Source organism: Harmonia axyridis, chromosome 2 (genome assembly GCF_914767665.1).
Source record: "Harmonia axyridis chromosome 2, icHarAxyr1.1, whole genome shotgun sequence".
Taxonomy (NCBI): Eukaryota; Metazoa; Arthropoda; class Insecta; order Coleoptera; family Coccinellidae; genus Harmonia; species Harmonia axyridis.
The window spans coordinates 3,983,658-4,010,555 of NC_059502.1; the positions used below are offsets into that span (position 1 = coordinate 3,983,658).

The window sequence follows — 26,898 nt, forward strand, 5'->3', positions numbered from 1 at the left end:
AATTCTTGAAATATCAAATTTAGTTATGGAAACATCGAATTTTATTTTCTTTCTGTGTTTTCCAGAAGTCACAGACTACTTCACACAGTTTTAAATTACGGTTATTCCCCATTGAAAGTTCTCCCTCGATACCTTTTAAAGTATCCATTTTAAGTACAGGGTTTGCTTAAGTAACCCCCACTATTTTTGTTCGTAGAATCGTCTGAAATAATAAAAAATATAGGTACTAATTTGAAAATCTTTAGTTTTGATGAATTTGAGTTGTCCAAGTTCATGATCTTCTTAGAAACACCCTGTACATTTTTATATATTAATTTCTCTTGGAATATACTCGGTTTTTTCAATATAAAGATGTTTTTTTTTTCAATATAAAACCTCTTATTGGAAAGACCTTTACAACCAGAACATCATCATTGTATTCTGAAGTTTTGACTTCAGATTTAGCAAAATTTTGTGAATGAATTATGTATATGAATATGAAACAGTAGTAATGAATGAATTAGGATTGTAGTATGTTAAAAAAAAACGATTGAAATTAAATTGATGAGTATCATGTAATTCTCTGTATTAACCAACGCGGGCAGAAAATTTTCTTTTTGAATTCTGTTTACATATATATTTCGATATATGAATCTCATCAAAAATATTTATTCTAAATATTCTACAATCCTAACAAAAATATTGTTTTTCCCCTCTATGAACTTACAGATGGAATTTTCAGGAAAAAAAATGTTTGTATGAATCGTTATGACAGTTCCTTTTATACATCTAATTTGTAGATAATCAGCAGATCTTATAGATAGATACACATCCTACGCATTCAGGACCATAATTGTAAAAATCCCAGGAAAGGATTGAATTTTTTTCTTGAACAATTCTAATCAAGATGAATAAAATCAAATAGAGGAAGAGGAAGTTAGGTTATACTTCTCATTTTTCGTTCATTATTGAATTTCGATCAATTACAAGTGATGCACATATCGAAAAAAAATTTGGCAATGCGTTGTTTCCCAGAAAGTATAAATTACTCTGTGATCTACTTTTGGACTATTAGGATGCTCTGTCAATTATCTGCAAGTGTTTCTTCATTTCGGTTTAGATGATAGTTACATTATTCTCAATATTGTTGCAAAGATGTCCCCTCTTCTTGTGGGCTCCCACTTGGATCTTCAGTATAAAAGTGTCTGTTATAGTAATGGAAGCATTCTATTACCACAAGTGCAGTGCTGGATTTAGGGGGTGCTATATTAGTGCATTTATTTATTGTTCTTGTTTTAGTGGATTCGAATATTTTATTGGAGCATGAATATTCAGGTAGGTGGCGCTCGGAATGAAAACAACCCCTGTTTATCCAGTTTTTAAGTGTATCGAAATATCGATTTTTTTTTTCAAATTAGAACAAAATTATAATTTATTTTAATTTATTTCAATTTTTGGTATAATTATTTTGAAAAACAAAATCTAATTAATAATATTCATTTCATGATTCATTACCTCTTTTATATTCATTTGAAAAAAACCAAGTGATCAAGTGCCTAAAACACAGAAAAACTAAAAATAAAACAATTCAATAACTCTTAATATATTCGAGATAAAGTATACTAGCAAGTTGTTTTTCTCAATCAGTAAAAGTAAATAATTCAAAAATTATTCTTAGTTTTTTTTGGATGCGTCTTCCATGAATTTGTCATTTTCAATTTCTGTTTAAATTTTTATATTCCTGTGTATTTCGAAGGGGAATAGTTTCAATTTAAATTTTAATGAGATATATATTCATTTTCTCTCCAAAAACTGACAAAAGGGTGGTTTTTAATTATACTTGAAAGAAATTAGAGCTTTTTTAGATGAGAAACCAAAACTATTAAGTATCTACAATGTCTCAACTGAAATATTGTGGCTAGTGATAATATGGAGATGAAATTTTGGCGATTCAGTTGTTTTAGTTTCGATAATTTCGGAAAACTCAAGATTTGTGGCTCTTGAAATGTATTAATGAAATAATAACTTTTGAAATCATAAAATTGAGAAGTGTCTATGAATACACTGAAATTTGAATTCTTTTTATCCAATCTCATAATTTTGTTCTATTATGCTACAGGGTTTTGGTCCTGGGTTATTTGTTTCCATATTATAACAAATTTCTTTCTTAAGGATGAATGCTCAGTTTTTGAAATGCAGGATGTAGTAGTTTGAATTTTTCTAAGTTTTTTTTGTTATGGCATCTATGTTTCTTGAGATAAAGCCAAAAATTTCGCTAAGAAATCATTCTTTGCTGTTTACATCATAAAATCTACATGATGATATTTTTTCTGGAAAAATGTTCTTTTTTCTCTAGAACTTTTTAGTGGTATCCCAATGATGGTTTCAAAAATATGAAAAAGTATGGTGGCATCTTTCGAAAATTTTTTAGTACCTTATAGTTTTCTAGATAGCCAGGTCCATCAATATTTCGGAAAAAAACAGTGGCAAATGATGTAAACGCAAAAAATCGAAAAATTTTGAAAGGAAATAAAAAAAAAATTGTTATGCTCTAAAAAGTTTTCGAAAAGAGCTGATCCATAATGAAGATATCAACAGTCGAGTGCACATAATTTTTTTCACGGCAATGCTATAGAAAATTGTGATGATGTATATACAGAGTGATTCAAATAACCAGCTGATAACTTTATGAAGTGATAGTTTTAGTTTAAATAAGGAGTTCTTTCAAGTGAAAAATTCCTTCGGAGATACTGGCTGGTTATTGAACTTAATGTTTATTCAATTTATTCTTATAAATTTAGGATAACAAACGTTCAATTTCGGAGGATATTGTACTCAGAAGAATTCCAAAATTTTCGATTGTTTTCGTCGACTACCTACAATGTCCCAGTGGCGCAGCTCCTACCTTAACTAGAACAATGACTCCATAAAATGTTGATCAAGACTTTTGAATCACCCTGTATATTATAGATACAAACAAGACAAAATTCCTCTGAAAAATTGAATCACCTCTTTCTTCATAGTTCCCCTCGATTTGAATATAATTGGAATTCATCTTAAGTAAAGGAAACAAACCGAAGCCAACTTTATATATTTACAAAGCATAATTTATTGCACAAGACGAATCCTCGCATACCTTAATAAGAAGATCGTGGGATTTTCGCTAACCTTCCATATAATGAGTGTGCAATTTTTCAAAAACCATCTCACCTTACTCAATTAAATATCACATAATAATCTACACATTTTTCGGACATCCTATACCTATGTGAACGAAAACCTCCATTGAAAACATTCCAGATCAGACATAATTAGATGAGAAAGACATCGGTTTCACAAAATTCCGTAACTTGTGAAACAGCTTGAGAAATATCGTCTCATCTAAATGAGGAGATACGTTAATATGTTCATTACGGGCCGTATTGTGAGATTTTACTTTCAATTGACGTGTCGGTGACATTCACAGCGCAGAAAATTGAATTTTGATTGAGTACCACGATTCGGAATAGGAATCGTAGCTTCTGGAGATGCAGAGATGATTGAAATAGTGTCGTAAATACGTGTACTCGAAACAATCGCTGATTACAGTAGGTAAAATACCTCTTTTTTTTTGGTTTGTTCAGCGGTAATAGGTGAAAGGCATAGGAGGCTGTTTTGGTGTGTGATAAGATGGTTCCATAATACTGAAGACGTATTTTAAATGCTGGGGAATTTGTAGGAATGTTTTAGCATGTTTGCTATTATTAACAATAATGAATATTTGGTATCGTATGTTGACCACTTGGGTATAAAGATTTTGAACGAAATTTTCGTAAGTAACATGATAAGAGCATCTAATTTTTGCGAAAAAATCGAAAAAACACGTTGCTAAGTAATATTTTAATGAGAAGCATGAGAGTTGGCGGCAATAAAAATCCGAGTCGAAGACTAGGATTTTTGCACCTTCACGAATTTTTTTTGTTGAAAAAATCTTACTTTGCATTGTGTTTTATCGATTTGTTCCACATAAAAAATTGAATGACCGAATGGTATTTGACAATTTTGCCCCCAACTTTTGACATGAAGCGCGCGGAAATGAAAACATGTCTGCAGTGATACGATATTTTACTAAATTCGCGAGTTTCTCCACAAAGAACACTATTCTTATGTCTCATAGTGAATCAACGTTGCCTATTAACTGAAAATATATTGAAAAGAATACTTAAATATATCAGAAATTCAGAAAACAAACTTCAAGGGCGCCAAACGACGTGAAACAACCTATGACACTAGGAGAGCAAAAGTTGCCAAACCTTGGATTTCAGCTGGTAGATACAGAAAATAATAAATATTCTGCTTATTATAAATTTGAAAATTAGGAAAAATATCGGATTACAAATATTAAAATTTGCATATTCAATCGGAAATCACTCAAATGAATAACGGGTGTTTTTTTTCGAGGTATATAACTTTAAGTTGGCATTACTGTTCAAGATGGCGACCGATTTAACAGCTGTCAAGTGATTTATTCCCGGTTTGGTTTGGCAATTCATCATGAATAGACTCACGCCTGAACAACGCTTGCGAATAGTGCAATTTTATTTCGAAAATAATGGTTCTGTGCGGAATACGTATCGCGCACTACGTCCATTTTATTTTGTTAAGCGATGAAGCGCACTTCTGGTTGAATGGCTACGTCAACAAACAAAACTGACGCATTTGGAGTGAAGCTAATCCTCAAGTGTATGTCGAAACACCGTTACATCCAGAAAAACTGACTGTTTGGTGCGCTTTATGGGCTGGTGTAATCATTGGTCCGTACTTCTTCAAAAACGATGATGGCCAGAACGTTACTGTCAATGGTGATCGGTGTAGACCCATGATTACTAACTTTTTCATTCCTGAATTGAACAACCATGATGTCCAGGAGCTGTGGTTTCAACAAGACGTCGCAACATGTCACACAGCTCGTGCCACAATCGATTTATTGAAAGACACGTTTGGGGAACGCCTTATTTCACGTTTTGGACCTGTGAATTGGCCTCCAAGATCTTGTGATTTAACACCGCTAAACTACTTTCTGTGGTGCTATATAAAGTCATTGGTCTATGCGGATAAGCCACAAACCCTTGACCATTTGGAAGACAACATTCGCCGTGTTATTGCCGATATACGGCCACAAATGTTGGAAAAAGTCATCGAAAATTGGACGTCCAGATTGGACTACATCCGAGCCAGCCGTGGCGGTCATATGCCAAAAATCATATTTAAAATATAATGCCACAAGATTATCTTGCGGATAAATAAAATTCATGTCAATCGAATAATCCATCGTTGTTTTATTGCAATTTAAAGTTCTATAGCTCTAAAAGAAACACCCTTTATTAATTTTCTTCAATTTAACCTCAAAAATTCTTCCAATTTCTGCAGTGGTGTGTAACGCCAGTAGTAGTTGAACCATCTTACCGAAAGATGTAATAGCGCTTTAAAATTGATAAAATAGTTGCAAAAACATGTGAATTTAAAAAATTCTGCATATTTTAGTGGTTCTCTCGAATTATAATCATTTTCTTCATTATCATATTAAAGAAAAGATTTATTCTGACAATACTTCTTGGAAAACCTTATACATCTCTGTCAACAACTTCCCAAGACAGAATCACGACTCAATCTACGTTAGACGCCACACGCGCATTAACGCACAAAGACATTTTTTCAGAATACTAAACGTCACGCGCGATAAAAGCAAAAAATGCCCGAACATTCCTAAGTACGTGTTATGAATTTGTAAGAAAGCTCACGATCTCAAAGACAACATCGCGAGGATTATTGCGAATCTCAATCATCCCAAGGAACGACTCTCTCGAGAGGACTTGAACGCATCCAAGCCATCCTTGAAATTATACAAGGCACAATCACAAACCATCCTTGATCCGAGACGGATGAAAAGATTTATCATTGCCGAAGAGCTGTATCTTCGACTCCCACCAAGCGAAAGAATCAAACTGAAATTAACGATATCGTATAAGTGATGCAAAGGCGGCTCGTCATAGGCGGCCGAGCATCTTCGTAAAAGTCATATTTGTTACTCGAAAAACCAAAAAAATAAGAATATTAATGGAAAAAACCAAAACTGAATATATCCTCGAATTGCATGTAACTATAGACTCCTCTAAACAAATAAAACACTTTTTTCATTTACCATTTTTCCATATTCGACTCAGGTAAAAAGTTATGAGCATTCAATGATTTCACAATGGGCTAATGCACTCCTGTCCACAGTGACAACAAAACGTCCAAATTGAGCCTAAATATGGCGAATGGGGCGGGGCTTAACCATAGAACTTGAGAATGCGATTGACTGAACTGACACTTATTGGGCCTGATCATAGAGTAATAAACATAGATAGAGGAAGTATACTCAATTTTTACATGTCCCCAAGATAGTTAGATTACGTTGTCGGATTGTGATATATTTTCGAATCCACAATTTTACTATATCGTTATGGATGTATATTATATTGAATGAATTATATTTTAGTGATTCACGATTAAATATGCAAATTGGAATATTTGAAATCCGATAATTTCCCTAATTGTCGAATTTGTAATAAGCAAATAATTATTATTTTCTGTATCTACCTGCTGAAATCCAAGGTTTGGCAACTTTTGCTCTCCTAGTATCATCGGTTGTTTTATGTCGTTTGGCGCGATTGAAGTTTGTTTTACGAATTTTCGATATATTTAGGTATTTATTGTAATATATTTTGAGTAAATATGAAACATTGATTCACCATGGGACATAAAAGGTGCGTTCTTTGTGGAGTAACTCGCTGATTGAGTGAAATATCGTATCACTGACATGTTTTCATTTCCGCGCGCTTCATGTCAAATTTGATAGTTCATGTTGAGGACAAAATTTTCTAATGGCATCATTATTCTGGGATGCGCAAGGTATAATATTCATTGATTACCTTCAAAAGGGCCAGATCGTTATTGGATCGTTTAAAGGATGAAATCGTTTAAAAACGGCCCTATTTGAAGAAAAAAAGATGCTGTTTCATCAAGACGATGCGCCGTGTCACAAATCAATGAAAACAATGGCAAAATTGCATGAATTGGGCTTTGAATTGCTTCTGCATCCACCGTATTCACCAGATCTGGCCCCCAGAGACTTTTTCCTGATCCCAGACCTCAAAAGAATGCTCGCTGGAAAGAAATTTAGCGCCAATGAAGAAGTAATCGCCGAAACTGAGGCCTATTTTGAAGCGAAAGACAAATCGTACTACAAAAATGGTATCGAAAAGTTGGAAGATGTTCAAACTGTTTCCCTCGGACTCTAATGCATAAATGACACCGTTTTATAAAATTACGATTCAATTTTCTTAAACTAATTTCCGATATGGTCCGGGCTGCGTCGAATACGCGTTCACGCAATTCTTCCTCGCTTCTTATTGGTTTTGCATACACTTTGTTTAAGAAAATTGAATCGTAATTTTATAAAACGGTGTCATTTATGCATTAGAGTCCGAGGGAAACAGTTTGAACATTTACTGTAAGTTAGATTTAAGAATTAAATAAATAACCGAAAGTTAAGTCTGTTTTTAATTAATTTACCTTTTTTTTCAATAATATTCCTTTTTCGCTTCCCCTAATCCATCTTTTTCCCTATTGTGACTTTAACAAATAATAACAAAGCCCGGTATCAAATGTAATGTCATAGCAAGCGGCAAAATTACCTGATAGCGGGGTTCCTAGTTTCAACTTAGTTAAGTAGGGCATCGGTAAAATGATGAAAATACCTAGTTTTATGGGCATAAGATTCGTGTATTGTACCATGTACCACTAAATCTGCCTAAAATGCCCATTTTTTTTATGTTACTTGCTCGTTTTGTTTCAAGGATTTTTTTTTCACAGCAGGTGTCCAAAGTCGAAGTTCTCGTTTTGCTAGCAATTGAAATCAAGATTTATCCATTAATTTACGGAAATCCACATAACTTTTTGACAGAATCATACTCATGTCATCTTAAATAACTATTTAAGATTCCATTACAACAAAAAAAATAAGCTTCGAGAGCTTTCCAGCAGAATTCTGACCCTGACAATGTTAAAAAAGGTGAAAATTCACTAAAAAACGTAATTTGGTAATAACTCGAAAACCATGCAACTTTTACTGGGGTCATGTTAGGCTGGTTAGGTCCCTCTTTAGCTGACCTACCTCCGGTGTCACTGTGACGTGCCACTTATGGGACACCCTGTATACTATGACGAAAATATAATTTATTTACTGACTTGACTGTAGGTAATGCTCCTCAAATATTATTTTCCTCTTTGTTATGACGACGAGCCGCCACTGATCAGTGATGAGTCTATCAAGACGCGATATTCGCGATTAAAAAAATGATATAATTAATGAGCAATAAACCAATGCCAAGTATCAATCAATTGCTGATCTTCAAGAGCGATCATTAAAATATTGATCGTGATAAGGAAGAATTTATCTGTGAACAATCATCGTTGAATGAATTACTTCCCAGTGAAATACGGTGGAGAGTTTCAGTGAATTTATGGCCAGGCCACACCTGGATTGGGATAGAATTTGCTGATTTACGATTTTCTTGACATTTCGGACCCATTGGAGTATGAAGGTTTTGACAGATTTTTCTGTGATCGGAATTTATAGTTCATTCTGCTGTCTGTGCTCCGTTCTGTTAACTTTTATGTTATTTATGGTGATTAGTTTTATGGGGGCTGCAACATTATGGTCTGATCAACATCGAGAAAAAATGTAAAGCCGTTACTTCAAATATTTTTATCAAATTTTCTCTCTGGTGCTCCAATATAAAAGGTTTTTCAATAGCTGGTTTCATTTTGATCTAAAAATAAAAGATTATATTGTGACAAAAATCAATGGATGTTTATTTCATTCAATCAGCAAAATGGCCGCTCCTTAGAGTAATAAACATAGATAGAGGGAGCATATGACATTTTCAGTAAGTAAATTTTGTCCCCAACATGAATAATCAAATGTGACATCAACCGCGCGGAAATGAAAACAAATCAGTGATACGATATTTCACTCAATTCGCTAGTTTCTCCACAAAGAACGCACTTCTTTTGTCCCTTGGTTAATCAACGTTTCATATCAACTCAAAATATATCGAAATAAATACCTAAATTAAAGGGTTTTTTTAGAACTAAAGAACTTTAAATTGCAATAAAACAACGATGGATTATTCGATTGACATGAATTTTATTTAGCCGCAAGATAATCTTGTGGCATTACATTTTAATAGTTATTTATAATACAAGTGCAGAAGGCATTGATATTCTTCCACGAGTTCAAAATTCAAAAACGAGCCACGAAGTGGCGAGTTTTGGAATGAACGAGTGGTAGAATGAGCCTTCTGTACGAGTATTATACATTATTTTCTCTAATTCATTGCATTTTCATTGAAATTAATGAAATATTTCCATAAATATTATTGAGTGATTTTTGCATTGAAAAATGTTGGCTGGCAGAACTGATTTCTTTAAGGCAAATTGATGAATTGACACATAAAGCCGCGGCGGAAAGTTCGGAGTACCAACATAAAATAACAAAATATAACCATGAAAACTGTGCGTTTCTGATATATTCTCGCACGATTTTGTTCTACAAGATGTAGAAGAATGAACGGAATAACCACAGAATTAGAGAAATATGATTTCTGGCATATGACCGAACCGGCTGGCTCGGATGTAGTCCAATCTCGACGTCCAATTTTCGATGACTTTTTCCAACACTTGTGGCCGTATATCGGCAATAACACGGCGAATGTTGTCTTTCAAATGGTCAAGGGTTTGTGGCTTATCCGCATAGACCAATGACTTTACTTAGCCTCACAAAATGTAGTCTAGCGGTGTTAAATCACAAGATCTTGGAGGCCATTTCACAGGTCCAAAACGTGAAATTAGGCGGTCACCAAACGTGTCTTTCAATAAATCGATTGTGGCACGAGCTGTGTGACATGTTGCGCCGTCTTGTTGGAACCACAGCTCCTGGACATCATGGTTGTTCAATTCAGGAATGAAAAAGTTAGTAATCATGGCTCTATACCGATCACCATTGACTGTAACGTTCTGGCCATCATCGTTTTTGAAGAAGTACAGACCAATGATTCCACCAGCCCATAAAGCGCACCAACCAGTCAGTTTTTCTGGATGTAACGCTGTTTCGACATACACTCGAGGATTAGCTTCACTCCAAATGCGGCAGTTTTGTTTGTTGACGTAGCCATTCAACCAGAAGTGCGCTTCATCGCTAAACGAAATAAAATGGACGTAGTGCGCGATACCTATTCCGCACAGAACCATTATTTTCGAAATAAAATTGCACTATTTGCAAGCGTTGTTCAGGCGTGAGTCTATTCATGATGAATTGCCAAACCAAACTGAGAATAAATCACTTGACAGCTGTTGAATCGGTCGCCATCTTGAACATTAATGCCAACTTAAAGTTATATACCTCGAAAAAAAACACCCTATAGAAAACTGAATTACAGTTAGGTATTCAAAATGAACGAAATCTTAAAACGCTATATTGTGTAGCGACCCAATTGTTATTCACAAGAATAAAAAAGGGAAAATTAGAATAACGCATAATTCAATATCGATTCCTGTTCGAAAAAAGGCCCTCCTGCAAACCACACCAAAAGCGCGGATTTCTCGTACGGCAAATCCGCGGTTATCAATCATCTAAAAAAACATCACGTGACGCCCGATCCCGGGGAAAACTTCACAATCGCCGATCCTGAACACACCTCTCCAAAGGAATCCGAACTTTTCCTTGGGTTGCATTCTCCTGTGTGCAAATTGATTGTGAGGATTCATGCATATGTACGAGAAAGGTTGTTCGTTTCTGATTCGAAGAATTGGAGGCTATCATTAGTTATTACTTGCTTTACAATCAGGATACTCGACGAGCTCTGTTCGTGAACTGCACGGTGTTATTTGCGTTAGAACGAAATTATGCGTTTTTTTCCTTATTTGGCCGTTTGGCGTTTCGTCAGCAAATGTCGACAGCGGTGGAAGCTTTAGGCTGAAATTCACCTGAGGATTTTTTGGGTTGAATCAGTGGAAAATCTCGAAAAGGAAACATTCAACGGAAAAATTTTTCATACAAAACTTTTGTATTTTTTACCGTAGAATACGATTCTGCAATATAAAAATAGGGATTTCCATTTGAAATTTTTAAGTTGACCCCCGTACTCCAACAAGGAGGAAATTGAATGGAGGTTTTTCTGGCATAAGTGAACTTTCCCCAAAAATCAACCCCTTATTCACAACATTTTTTCGTTAGATATTTTCTTTTCGAGATATTCGACTGATTCAATTGAAAAAACCACTAGGTTTGTAGATACGTCAGAGATCGTGAATTCTGACACCGCTCACCGATTCTTCGTAAAGCTCACTGTTTTGAGGAAATTCGAAGTCTAAATTTGGGAAAAAATTGAATTTCTCCCTAAAAATCGTTATATCTCCTGAATTATTCGTCACAGACCACTCAAATATAAACGTTTTTCAAACATCAAGCTCTGATTATGAAACACCTCGTATAGTATTCAATTAGATCCATTCAACTAATGTTAGGCGGGCGGAGTAACAATATGTACCATGCTTATTATTGGTCTTTATACTTACACCGCAATGTCCATAATTTGTTCCATTATGTGTACTAATGAATAAACATGTATTGTATGGTATAATAAAGCCATTCAAATACAATAATGACCAGGAAAGGTAAAGAAGTAGGTAGTAGCAGATATTACCAATCAGTTTTCATTGCTTTTTCTTGTCTCGTCTCGACTGTATTTTATCACAATGAGAGAGCTATTTTACTATCCAAATCATTGTCATTTGCAAATTTTCAGACAAAAATGATTCCCGGGTTTGGCATCCACATTACAAAATTTTAATTTTTCATTCTCGATGAAGATTATTCAGTGATGTGATCATTTACAGAAATTCTGTAGGAATCTCAGCATTTCTATATGGTGTTTTTTTCGAGGTATATAACTTCAAATTGGCATAACTACTCAAGATGGCGACCGATTCAACAGCTGTCAAGTGATTTATTCTCAGTTTGGTTCGGCAATTCATCATGAATAGACTCACGCCTGAACAACGCTTGCAAATAGTGCAATTTTATTTCGAAAATAATGGTTCTGTGCGGAATACGTATCGCGCACTACGTCCATTTTATTTTGTTTAACGATGAAGCGCACTTCTGGTTAAATGACTACATTAACAAACAAAACTGCTGCATTCGTAGTGAAGCTAATCCTCAAGTGTATGTCGAAACACCGTTACATCCAGAAAAACTGACTGTTTGGTGCGCCTGGTGGAATTATTGGTCCGTACTTCTTCAAAAACGATGATGGCCAGAATGTTACAGTCAATGGTGATCGGTATAGAGCCATGATTACTAACTTTTTCATTCCTGAATTGAACAACCATGATGTCCAGGAGCTGTGGTTCCAACAAGACGGCGCAACATTCCACACAGCTCGTGCCACAATCGATTTATTGAAAGACACGTTTGGTGACCGCCTAATTTCACGTTTTGGACTTGTTAATTGGCCTCCAAGATCTTGTGATTTAACACCGCTAGACTACTTTCTGTGGGGCTATGTAAAGTCATTGGTCTATGCGGATAAGCCACAAACCCTTGACCATTTGGAAGACAACATTCGCCGTGTTATTGCCAATATACGGCCATAAATGTTGGAAAAAGTCATCGAAAATTGGACGTTCAGATTGGACTACATCCGAGCCAGCCGTGGCGGTCATATGCCAGAAATCATATTTAAAATGTAATGTCACAAGATTATCTTGCGGATACTTAAATAAAATTCATGTCAATCGAATAATCCATCTTTGTTTTATTGCAATTTAAAGTTCTATAGCTCTAAATAAAACACCCTTTATATGCATATCTATTCATTTATCTCGAAATATGAAGAAAGAACAGAATTTTGTGATATAAAAGTAGCTGAAATGATTCGATAATATCAAGAGTCTCCATATGGTTGTCACAAGAAATATTCATAATAAATAGTAATAATAAGCGCAAAGTTGGCAACAATGGAAAAAAAATGATTTATTTACTTCAGCTATAGCTCGAATCAAATTCCTTCATGATGATCAAATAATTATTACCTGCCACATCCACATTTCGCAAATAAAATAACTAAAACGTCATTTCTTTCATTTTTTGAACTCACGGTATTTAGAATAATTTGTCTAATTACTGGTGGAAATGCATGATTCTTCTAATGTATGCATCTTGGGTTACGTTAAATATCTATAAAATCAATAAAAATATCAGTTTCGTGATAATTATTAAACCGTAAAATGTTTTAATGCTTTGTTCAGATTTTTTGCTACTTATATCTAATGTATGAAATTTTATTGGTCGTTTCAACTTTAATGGTTTATTGAGTTTTATTAAGCCACCATGAATAATTTCTAGCTTGATGTGTTCATCTGATACGATTACAGTTGCCGTAATGCAAGTCGATATTTTACAGTTGAAAAATCAACATTAGATATACGAATTTTTGTTATCATCAATTTGCTTTATAATAATTTCTTTGAATTTTGTATATTACGCACTAAAAACTAAATTACCCAAATCAATGTAGATTTTTGAAATGTTTCCATATTCTAATTTTAAATACTTATCTAACCTATAATTTTATCTGACCTACCCTGTGAATAAATTCAATGATGATTACGAAACAAATGACCCCGTATTGAAACTTCACAGCACGATCTGATTGAGACTGGTGGATCATTTCTAGTAAATAATTCACAATTTCTCAACCATCCAACAAAATCCTGAAATTCCAACAGTTTATATCGCATGTTCGTAAATTATATAAAGATCGAACTGACATAACGTTAGAGAAACAGATCTACGTATGCTTATAACTTAACAAGCTTTATTTTATGACAGTTATTAAGAGCATCAAATATCACCGCGGTTTATTATATCAACAGAATTGTATTTGTGTAACGTTACAAGCGATCTATAAACAATTATATAAAGTGCTGACTGAATCCGTCGGTATCTACCCAACCTATCTATCCAGACCTAGAATCGTGATATTAGCTAATATCTTCTTCAAAAACGTGAGAATTTCAAGGAGAAGAACTGTTTCAATTAGAGTGTTAATGGAACAGCTTTTTAGAAACTGATAATTCTGCTAGAAATACCCACCCACCAGAAATATTGATATAGAACGTACGAATTACCGATAAAACCTCTAGTGTAAAAAAGTTAGTCGCTTGGTCTAATGTTGAATTCTCCATAAATATATTTAAAGTTTACGCATTCATAATATAATTTCGATGTTCTAGACATTGAACTTTGGCAACTCTGCTCGAATGAGATATGGAATTGACGAGCTTTATATGTATTTAAACTTTAAACAACGATTTCTGCTTTAGAAGTTAGTCGCTTGGTCTAATGTTGAAGTCTCCACAATAAATATAGAGTTTACGTATTAATAAGGTTACTTCAATGTCCGAGACGTTGAATTCTGACTACCCTGGTCGAATGAGCTATGAAATTGATGAGTTTTGAATGTATTTGAAACTCTAAATGACAATTTCTGTTTTACAATTTAGTGCTTGATCTAAGTTTCCACAATATATTTAGAGTTTACGTATTAATACTATTATTTTCAAATTCTAGACGATTAGTTTTACCTTCTATGCCCAAATAGGGTATTGAATTTACGAGCTTTATATGTATTTAAACTATTAATAACGATGTCAGCTCTGCTTTACAAGTTAGTCGCTTGATCTAATGTTGAAGTCACCACAATAACATTATTTTTATGATTTTCTCGATAATTGAAAAAATACACATTTGATAGAACTGAGATTCAGAAATCATATTGAAAATAGTGGAAGGAATGTTTCTACAGAATTTCGTGGGAATTGAATTATTAGAAATATTAAGAAAATCGGGTTCATTTGTTAGTTAAGTATCACTGAGATTTTTTAAGTTTACAGAGTTCATCTTTAATAATCAAATTTTCCTGATCTGATATATTTTGGAGAACGGATTGATTTGTTTTGAATTTTTTCGGTTATTTACAGAAAAGATCCACGAGATGAATTTACAAGCTTTCTTATTTTCGTTTGATTAAAAAACCGTTGAATTCACCCCAAAGTTCATTATCTGGAATTCCACACCAAACGATTAGAATCAGATATGACCTTTCCTTGTTCATTTCGAACCAACTCATTTCATCCAATGACTCATCTAAATCGTAAATCCATCATTTACAACGCATTCTTCGAGTAATTGAATCGATTCCTGAACTATAACGCAATCGAAATGATCAACAAATTGACCTACTGATCGTCGTTTATTCCATTAAAATGAGGAAAATCGAATCTATACGGATAATACTGAGTCATTACAGAAATAAAATAATAAACAGGGATTTAATTACAACTTATGTAAGGTTGTGATCAACAATAAGAGTGTAGTAAACCCAAACTGCCAATAACCATACAGATATTGTTCACAATTGTTGACATTTCACAAGCGTAACGTTGAACCGAATTGCTGTATCATCTTCAGTCTTTGTCGTTTTGGGATCCAGATTGGTCAACAACGGTAACATTCAGATTACGTCGTGGGAACTTGAGAAAAAAAATCTTTGATGATTCTCCCATATCTATGCGAGAATCATCAGGCGAAACTCTTCCCTGGCGATATACATGAAATTACAAAACTACTATTGTGAACAACGATTTCTGCTTCAAAAGTTAGTCGCTTGATCTAATGTTGAAGTCTTAACAATAAATTTAGAGTTTACGTATCAATAATATCACTTCCATGTTCCAGACATTGGATTTTGCTTACTCTGCTTAAGTAAGCTATAGAATTGACGAGGTTTATATGTTTTAAAACTCTATAAACAACGATTTCTGCTTCACAAATTTGTCGCTTAATCTTATGTTGAAGTCTCCTCAATAAATTTAGAGTTTACGAACCAATAATATCAATTCCATGTTCTAGACGTTGGATTTTGCTTACTCTGCTCAAATGAGCTAAAGAATTGATGAGCTTTATATGTTTTTAAACCCTTCAAAACTATTTCTGCTTTACAAGTTAGTCGCTTGATTTAATGTTGAAGTCTCCACAATAAATTTAGAGTTTACGTATCAATAATATTACTTCCAGGTTCTAGAAGTTGGATTTTGCATACTCTGCTCGATTGAGCTATAAAATTGACGAGCTTTATATGTTTTTAAACTCTGAACAACAATTTCCGCTTTACAAGTTAGTCGCTTGTTCTAATGTTGAAGTCTCCACAATAAATTTAGAGTTTTCGTATCATTAATTATGTTCTAGGCGATGTTTCTCCCATTTGCTAGACGTTAAATTTTGCATAATCTGCTCAAATGCGCTATGGAATTGACGAGCTTTATATGTTTTTAAACTCTTGACCACGATTTATGCTCTACAAGTTAGTCGCTTGTTCTAATGTTGAAGTCTCCACAATAAATTTAGAGTTTAAGTGTCAATAATGTTATTTCCATGTTCTAGACATTGGATTTTGCATACTCTGCTCGAATGAGCTATGAAATTGTAGAGCTTCATGTGTTTTCAAACTCGAAACAACAATTTCTACTTCACAAGTTAGTCGCTTGATCTAACGTTGAAGTCTCCACAATAAATTTAGAGTTTTCGTATCATTAATTATGTTCTAGTCGTTGAATTTTGCATAATCTGCTCAATTGAGCTATGGAGTTAACGAGCTTTATATGTTTTTAAACTCTTTAAAACCATTCTTAATCTACCAATATCTAATTATACAGATATCGTCCATAATTGTTGATATTTCACAAGCGTACCTCGTTTTGCGTTGAACCCAATATTGCTGTATCATCGCCAGTCTTTGTCCTTTTGGATCTAGATTGGTCAACAACGGTAACATGCAGATAGCGTCGTGGGAACTTGAGAAAAAAATCCCTGATGATTCTCCCATAGATAGGCTAAATTCTTCTTTGGCGAAATTGTTGTGGCAACGTCGTATGTGTAAAGACTGCTTGAAATTACCAAACTACCATTGTGTGGAGTATCATATTTCTTCTTGGATAATTTATGGAAAAATAATTAACATGAACCTCGAATATTAAACCAAATTGGAATTATAATTAAGAAAAATAAAGGCTTCTGAAAGAGGTAATCTTGTTTGTTTGACATCGTGAGATTGACAGATTAGATTACTAATCATAAGACTTAGCTTGGTATCTAATTGGTTTTTATCGGTTATTGCTTGACATGACATCACATGGTGGATTGTGATATGTTTGAGGCATACATGGTGTAAATAACACTTCACACAATAAGTCTTCTATAGTCAACATGGTCACCTTCAAGAGATATACACCAACGCTACATCAACCTTTCAAAACCTTTTCTGTTAGAAGATTCGTTTCGCTTTAGAATTAGGCTTCAACCTTGACAATCACTTCTTCATTACAGCCAAATTTTTTTTCCTGGAGCATTCTTTTGAGGTTTGCAAAAAGCAAATAATCTTTGAGGGCCAGATAAGAATAACTTCTATAATAATTTTGGTGATATTGGTCTTGAAGCCAACTTCACCACAATTGAAATGACTTTTGAAAATTCTATTTGTCGATTTGATAATGTTTATAAGGCGTTCGGTGTGGAAAATTCTTCAGAAATGATGGATAAATCTCAAGGATTCAGAGGTTGAAATTGTCTATCGTTTGATTCTACGCAGTATTTAAGATATTATTCAATGTACCTACATTTTTTAGAACACATGTTTCATCAGAGATCCAAGAATAGTAACAAATTATCAGAATGAAAGAATATTGAACAAAGACGCGTTTTTCACACTAAAACAAATTGCAAACAAAAACTCAAAACTTGAAGTTATGGGGATGCGAAGAGCAGATTTTCCACATTTTAATTTTAGAGCAGGAAAATCGAGGAATTAAGTTTTCGTTGGACCAAATTATGTATTTATCACCATCACATAAATACAAAACAAAAGTGTATCACAAAGATAAGAAATTATCTACGACTAATGACACATAATTACAAATCGTAGCACCCGTAGAGATTCAATCAACAGACACTCAAAAAACCTATCTGCTGAAAAATCTAAGGTACAACTCGCACATCATTGTTAATCACATTGTAAACAAGACGTTGAAGAGCTTCATTGTTGTCTTGAAGGATTAATCATTTCCTTTAATATCGCTGAATGATGACGATCAAAAATGACTTCTTCAATTGGAAACTGATGGCAGGATCTCCAGATGAAGTCTTTACAAACCGCTAATAGGCCTCGCTATTTTGATATCCTGTGGCTTTGAATTTATTATCCATGGTGGATTCTTCGATACTGGCTTTGTTCTTCCTGACAACCTCTTCTATGGTAATAAGCCTGTTTCAATGGGAGTACTCGATAGAAAATTACCTTAGATGATGAAAGCTTATATTTTCGATCTTTAAATATCGAATTGTTGTTGGGTTAGATATATATGTGTGCAAATAATGATGACTCAAATTGTTACCTTGAAGAGGTGGATAAGGAAATGTTGCGAATTGTAGAACGTAGGTTTTATTTTCACATCAATCAAAGTGATATTCCGAATTTTATTACTCCAGTATTATTGGGAGTAGGAGTTTACACTAATAGAGATATTGTTCAACTTCATGATCCTTTGTTTTACGCATTGTCAAATGTCAGTTATTATTTAACAAATTAAATATTCGAAGCTCAATTTTACCACATATTGTTATGAAGGCTGTTTTTTTTAGAGCTATAGAACTTTAAATTGCAATAAAACAACGATGGATTATTCTATTGACTTGAATTTTATTTATCCGCAAGATAATCTTGTGGCTTTACATTTTGAATATGATTTCTGGCATATGACCACCACGGCTGGCTTGGATGTAGTCCAATCTGGACGTCCAATTTTCGATGACTTTTTCCAACATTTGTGGCCGTATATCTGCAATAACACGGCGAATGTTGTCTTCCAAATGGTCAAGGGTTTGTGGCTTATCCGCATAGACCAATGAGTTTACATAGCCCCACAGAAAGCAGTCTAGCGCTGTTAAATCACAAGATCTTGGAGGCCAATTAACAGGCCCAAAACGTGAAATTAGGCGGTCACCAAACGTGTCTTTCATTAAATCGATTGTGGCACGAGCTGTGTGACATGTTGCGCCGTATTGTTGGAACCACAGCTCCTGGACATCATGGTTGTTTAATTCAGGAATGAAAAAGTTAGTAATCATGGCTCTAAACCGATCACCATTGAATGTAACGTTCTGGCCATCATCGTTTTTGAAGAAGTGTACGGACCAATGATTCCACCAGCCCATAAAGCGCACCAAACAGTCAGTTTTTCTGGATGTAACGGTGTTTCGACATACACTTGAGGATTAGCTTCACTCTAAATGCTGCAGTTTCGTTTGTTGACGTAGCCATTCAACCTGAAGTGCGCTTCATCGCTAAACAAAATAAAATGGACGTAGTGCGCGATACGTATTCCGCACAGAACCATTATTTTCGAAATAAAATTGCACTATTTGCAAGCGTTGTTCAGGTATGAGTCTATTTATGATGAATTGCCAAACCAAACTGAGAATAAATCACTTGACAGCTGTTAAATCGGTCGCCATCTCCAACAGTAATGCCAACTTAAAGTTATATACCTCGAAAAAAACACCCGTTATATATATTCTCTTCTGAAACGTCTTAACTCAAAGCTTATGAACTGAAGCTTATATGAACTCAAGATTCGAAGAATTATAAAAGAACAAAACAATCTCTAACCATCTAGAAATCCACGGCAAATCGTGTAATGCTTTCATGCATAATGCTCAGTAAAGATGTCTTGTTATTAACGGTTTATTTTGAATATCAATTGAATCGATGTGATAATAACAGTGTTTTCTATCTAACGCGCGTTGTTTGAAGGAAAAATCAATTAACGGAATTAAAAATGGTAAATCATTATTTCATTTGACCCCGTATGGGTTTATCAAGAAAAAATATTTTCATTTTGCAGTTAGGTGCTTGGGAAAAAAGTCTGATCGTTAGATATCATAATTCTGAAACATCATATGTGATGATAATTTTGCACTTGGCCCAAAACAAAAACAATACGCTTTATTAGTGATGACGTCACAGACCACATTTTAGTTCTCCTGTCAGTGTTCGGAATCCAAACAAACAAATTGTCATTCAAATTAGTACGTTGTCGTTGAAGAAATTGGCTTATTTTGATAAATAAGATTATTTAAGGAACGATTTTACTATTAATTGATACACAGAAGGCACGAGATTAATGCCAGTAAGTTCGCACTTGAAGTTCAACTAATAAACACGGCTTTTTACAAAATCTGGGGAATAATACAGGATTCAAACTTACTGGTATTAACCTCGTTCCTTCTGTCTATCAATTAATACCGAAATCGTTCCTCAAATACACTTATTTATGACAATAAGCCAATTCCTTCAACGACACCGTACTAATTTGAATGACAATTTATTTGTTTGGATTCCGAACACTGACAGGAGAACCAAAAATGGCGGTGTGTGACGTCACACTAATAGAGCGTATACCTCGAAACGATTACCAACTCAAAAAAATAAATAAAAATAGATTAAGACCGAACTAACGAGATCTAGAAAATCAAGCAATTCGCTCCTGATGCCGAAGATACGTAATGGGTCGGTATTAACCTCATTCTTCTTCCCACGTACAGAGTGCTGTAATTGTGTTGGTGTTGCATTCTGCAACCGGATGCCAATAAGGTACGATCGTGATCGAAGTGAGCAGCACCAGGTATAGGTTAAGGTTGTTGCGCCGAACGTTTACAATAGACGGAAGGATGCTGAACCATTTACTGACCACCATTTTACTTTCTATCTATACTGTCGATTGTTCTTTTTATCGCGTTTGGCTCGGTTGGCATTTCTGCCGGCACCGTCTTTGGTTGCCTTTCCTCCCGATTTTCGGTGTGGTCGATCATTTCAATGATAAATCGATGGCATCGTTTATGGAAATATATTTCTTTCTTAACCGAAACGTTTCAATTTTAATATTTAAAAAAATGAGTATATTTCGAAAAAAAAATAAATGGACATAAATTCCTTTGTGTAGAGGAAAGTTTGTCATTAACGATGAAAAACTACATCAGTCAAATGGCCACCAGAGCTACATATACGCTCTATTAGTGATGACGTCACACACCGCCATTTTAGTTCTCCTGTCAGTGTTCGGAATCCAAACAAACAAATTGTCATTCAAATTAGTACGGTGTCGTTGAAGGAATTGGCTTATTTTCATAAATAAGAGTATTTGAGGAACGATTTCGGTATTAATTGATAACATGTTGCCATTTGAACCATTTCAAAAAGTATCATTCCTATCGGAAAACCCTAAACATATCCGATAGAACTTGGTGCCAGTCATCAAATGACATTCTTCGACATAACCTGTAGAGAAAACGACTCCATAAAACCGTCGTTAAATCCGGTAATAATCTAAGAATTCGAAATAACCATAACTCAACATAACCCCAAACATCAGTTTCAATCATAACCGTGTGAAAACGTGAACTCTATAATCCACAGCCGACTGGATGTGAAAACGAAGTACTTAGATAAATCCAAAGCGACTTATTTAATGTTCATCAATAATTATTCTTGAATACCGCAAACCGGGAAAGGAAGAGATGTCGATTTCCTATATAGCCGATAAAATCAATTCGAGATCCGAGAGATGTTTGCCCACTAATCTGCTGATTGATTCACTGCATTAACCATTTATAAAACTGGTAGTGACGATTTAATAGTGGTGGGTGTGCTGACCTCTATTTACATCTTCATATTTCATTTGGAACGATTATTTTATTATGTCATGCTGCATCATTAATTTCCTTGTTTTGGGAACAGGATTTATCTTTTCATTCCAATCGCGTTCAGAAGAATTTATCTATGAAGACTTGCAGAGGAGTTGAGCAGTGCTTATACATACTTGAATGTGAAATCATTTGGTAATTTTCATGCACTAGTGAAATTCATTGAAATATTTCACGTATAAAGAAATATTGATTTTTTCTGAGAAATGCAGGGTGTTCCCAAATGGGAAATTCAAAGAAAAATGAGAGATTTCTTGGATAGTTTAAAGAAAAAAAGTACAATACACAATAAATATGGGCCTGCAAACGCTTTTTTTCGAAGTACATGGTGTTTCTTGCAGTCCTACTTTTTTGTGATGATTATTCCAGTTTTCGAATCTTTATTAATCTTCGCTACAGATTGGGCAAATAAGTACCAAAACTTATTATTAATCTATTCATCACAGCTTATTAACTGGATCTTTATAATAATTTGGATTTTCTTGAGGATTGTTTGAAATTTTTTTCTCGAAATCGGTACCACATACGACAAAACTACAAGACACCAAAGTGTGTAGTATCAGACCAAAGTTTATTGTTACATTTTTCCAAACTCTTAGTGGTTAACTAAATAAAAGCAGCCACTGTTCCAGAAAAAATATCACCCTGTAGATTAGCATTCAAAATTACCATTTCAAATGATGAAAACTTTGAATTGGAATTAGAATGTCATCATTCGAGTTGAATATTTTGTGAAAGAGCGAAAGAAAGGTGCCATGTTTCCCAGAAAGGTTTGGAGTTTCCCATACAAGTGTGTCCAGAATGTTGCAGCGATTCAGGGAGACAGGTATGAATGTCCGAAGACCAGGACAGACAGGGTAGTGGTAGACCACGGGTAACAACTGCCATTCAAGAACGTTACTTGAGAGTTTCTTCGTTGAGACAACGGTTTGCAACCGCTCGCCTCCTTCAAAATCAGCTTGAGCAAACTCATGGGCTGCAAATTAGCACTTAGACAATAAGAAATAGCCTCAGAGAATATGATTTAAGGCCTCGTGTCGCGGCAAGAGGCCCAGCCCTTACCCCAGCCCATCGAAGGGCGCGTTTGGATTTTGCGAGAGAGCATATCCATTGGGAGGATGCTGATTGGGAAAGAGTTCTCTTCACAGATGAGTCCAGATTCTGCCTCTACCATTGTGATAGACGTTCCCTTGTATACAGAAGTCCACATGAAAGATATGCTCAGTGCAATTTCCTGAATACTACTGGTTTCGGGGGAGGATCGATTATGGTATGGGGTGGAATATCTTTGACTACTCGCACAGACCTAGTGGTCGTTGATAATGGAGCTATGAAGGCTGATAGGTATATAAGGAATATTCTTGAAGAGCATGTAGTGCCACTTGTCCCATACATTGGTGAAAATTTCATTTTTATGGACGATAATGCCAGACCCCATCGTGCGCTCATCGTTCAGGAGTACCTTGAAGAAGTTGGAGTCTCTCGAATGGAATGGCCAGCAAGAAGTTCAGATCTCAATTCGATTTAGCAGGTTTGGGACAACCTCAATAGAGGGCTGAGAAGTTCAGAAAATCAACCAGCTACTCTTAATAAATTAGGAATCCAACTCAGAGAAATCTGGGAAGGATTAGATCAGAACATTTTAAGATCACTCATTTTGAGTATGAACCGTCGTTGCCGAGCTGTAATTAACGCAAGGGGTGGAAATACCAAGTATTAAATCACTTATCAGCATTCCAGTATTTTGAAAATTGTTTATTTCTCTTCTTTCACATAAGATTCGGTGAAATCCTGAATTTTTCTTCCATTTAATGTGTCTTCTTTCGTTTGAAACCTTCCCGAGAGAACATAAAAAATAAGTTATAAAGTCAATGTAGAGTTAACTTTCATTAAAATTGAGATTTTCAGAATGGGCAGTGTATTTCTCCACATTTTTCGGAACGTCAACTATATAGCGGTTGATAAATTCTTGAAAGACCCCCGTATCAGTCACATTAGGTTATCCCATCGATCTGTACAGAATTTACTGCTCCCACAAACAGATCGTGATACAACTACGACAACTATTCACCGATAGATCTCATCAGCATCAGCGTGTTCCTATCTTAGTGAGAAGATGTACTCCGATGACCATGCATGAAAGATCTTGTTACTCCTATTGCACAATCGGTGCAGGCGGAATAAGAAGTTACATTAGTTTCGTTTCGCTGCGAGAAAGAGAAATGAGTAATGACTGCAATTAGACACGAAAGATGACAAGGTGAACGCTTACAATCTCAACTTTACACTCAATGAAATTGGTAGTTTCGAACTGCTATACTGTAACACTCCTTTATATGGTACAAGGTCAGAACTGAGATGATTCTATTATAATTAGACGTAAGTTTTTGTCTGCATCTTCATGAAGATTGCGACGACATCTCTTGATGAACAGGAGGATGAATAAATTGTCAAGTCTTGTAGAAAGTATTTTTGACAAAAGCATAATTGTACATGTCTAGTTCTAAATTGGAAATTTTCGCTATAAAATTACAGTTCCTTCACCCAAATTGAATAGCTTTAAGGTAGATATTCAATTATGAATTTCTTTTTCCAGATACTAGCAGTACTATGCTGCTCGATAGGTGTTACATTATCAGCTATTGCTCCAGGACAAAACGCCTACCTTCCTCCAAAAAATGGATATAATTATGATAAACCACAAATTCCATTCCAACCTCAAAGACCAACTTCTCCCCCATTCCAACCTCAAAGACCAACGTCCCCACCATTCCAACCTCAAAGACCAACTTCCCCACCATTCCAACCTCAAAGACCAACTTCCCCACCATTCCAACCTCAAAGACCAACTTCTCCCCCATTCCAACCACAAAGACCAACTTCACCTCCATTCCAACCTCAAAGACCAACTTCCCCTCCATTCCAACCTCAAAGACCAACATCCCCTCCGTTCCAACCTCAAAGACCAACTTCCCCTCCATTCCAACCTCAAAGACCAACCTCTCCTCCATTCCAACCTCAAAGACCAACTAGTCCACCTTTTAGACCACCGTCATCCACTCCTCCAGGCTACTTACCACCAGTAGGACCAACTTCTCCTCCGTTCAGGCCACAACCAAGCCCAGGAACTTACAAACCAAGTGAGTTTCTTCAAGTTGAATTAAACATCTTTCTCATTCTATGAAATAGTACTTGAATATTTATTTTTTGTCGTCCATAGCTGTATCTCCTAACTACAGACCTTCACCGACCTATGGACCTCCTACTTCCAGGCCAGGAATACCATCATTCCGACCAACAGGTACTCCAGCACCAACTTATGGACCTCCCACCTCTAGACCAGGGACCTTCAGGCCTGTTGGACCGACTTCCAGACCTTCAGTTCCAACAGGACCACCAAGTCCTGGTTATGGAGAAGTAAATGACCCACAGTACTATTTTGATGTTATTAGAATAGTGTATCAGTACTCTGAAAACTTTCGAGGATACTTGTAGAAGATACGTACATCTTATTAATATTTTATTTTAGAACGACCATCTTCTAGTACCACACAAACCAGCTGAACCTTTCGACTTTACCTATGCAGTAAAGGATGACCAATATGGTACAGATTTTTCACACAATGCCATCAATGATGGTGATACCACACAAGGAGAATACAAGATCCAACTTCCAGATGGAAGAACACAAATCGTAAAATACACTGCCAACTGGGCTACAGGATTCCATGCACAGGTGAAGTCGACTTTCTTTTCTCATTATGAATTCAGATATGTCTATGTTTGTTCATAGAACGACAATGATCCTGAATGAATTTTATTTTTAGGTTCGCTATGAAGGAAATCCTACTGGACCTTATCCTGGACCTGGACAACCCTCTAGACCTGCTCCAGGACCTTATCCCGGACCAGGACAACCATCCAGACCTGCCCCAGGGCCATACCCAGGACCAGGACAACCATCCAGGCCAGCTCCTGGACCATACCCAGGACCCGGACAACCATCTAGACCTGCTCCAGGACCTTACCCAGGACCAGGCCAGCCATCAAGGCCTGCTCCAGGTCCATATCCAGGACCAGGTCAACCATCAAGGCCAGCTCCAGGACCTTATCCTGGACCAGCACCATATCCAGGACCAGGAAAACCATCTAGGCCATTCCCTACACCTAGTCAGCCATCTCCGGGTCCATTCCCTGGACCAGGACAACCATCTAGGCCCTTCCCTGGACAGCCATCTAGACCATTCCCTGGACCAGGACAGCCATCTAGACCATTCCCTGGACCAGGACAGCCATCTAGGCCTTTCCCTGGACCAGGACAGCCATCTAGGCCTTTCCCTGGACCAGGACAGCCATCTAGGCCATTCCCTGGACCAGGACAGCCATCTAGGCCATTCCCTGGACCAGGACAACCATCTAGGCCATTCCCTGGACCAGGACAACCTCTAAGACCAGCTCCAGGTGATAATTATGAAACTAGAATGGAGAATTTCGAGAAAAGTTGATAAAAATATCGTACTTGAATTGCTATTATCTATTTGTACTGATTTCTTTGCTTTACAGGTCCAGGATATCCCTCAGGAAGACCATCAGTACCTTTCCCAACACCATCACCACCATCAAGACCTACACCTGGACAACAGTACGATAAAAACGGCGGATATCAATACTAGGAAAATTTTAAATAATTTATATTGAAGAAAAAGAAAAATGAGAAATGAAGATGTGATGAAGGACTTATCGGATAAATATTCAGTTTCGCCGCAGTTATATGCAAGTTCCTATTTTTTTTCGGGTAATTCATGTAAATAATCGAAAAGAGAAATGTTCCGATTTGAATGTATAAAATTGTACTCCTTTCGTTCAGCTTAGAAATTGTAAAAAAAGTTAGGCAACCATTAATTCATCACAGCAATCAGTATGTATGTAATATAAAATAAATGTGTAAATGTATA

At 35.6% G+C, this 26,898-nt stretch overlaps 1 protein-coding gene across 3 annotated transcripts; it reads left to right on the forward strand.

Annotated features, from left to right (window-relative positions):
* Positions 1-1,175: 1,175 nt before the first annotated feature.
* On the forward strand, positions 1,176-26,896 carry LOC123672702 (basic proline-rich protein-like). 3 transcript variants are annotated; one of them, XM_045606945.1, is made up of 7 exons: positions 1,176-1,314; positions 24,540-25,083; positions 25,164-25,360; positions 25,473-25,679; positions 25,771-26,159; positions 26,304-26,404; positions 26,507-26,896. In XM_045606945.1, the coding sequence occupies exons 1-7, from the start codon at positions 1,303-1,305 to the stop codon at positions 26,614-26,616; spliced, it is 1,560 nt and encodes a 519-aa protein (XP_045462901.1). In that variant the 5' UTR covers positions 1,176-1,302; the 3' UTR covers positions 26,617-26,896. The 3 variants fall into 3 exon arrangements, with proteins under 3 accessions (XP_045462901.1, XP_045462900.1, XP_045462899.1); XM_045606944.1 differs by having other exon boundaries at positions 25,771-26,146; positions 26,201-26,404; XM_045606943.1 differs by having other exon boundaries at positions 25,771-26,404.
* Positions 26,897-26,898: the final 2 nt, after the last annotated feature.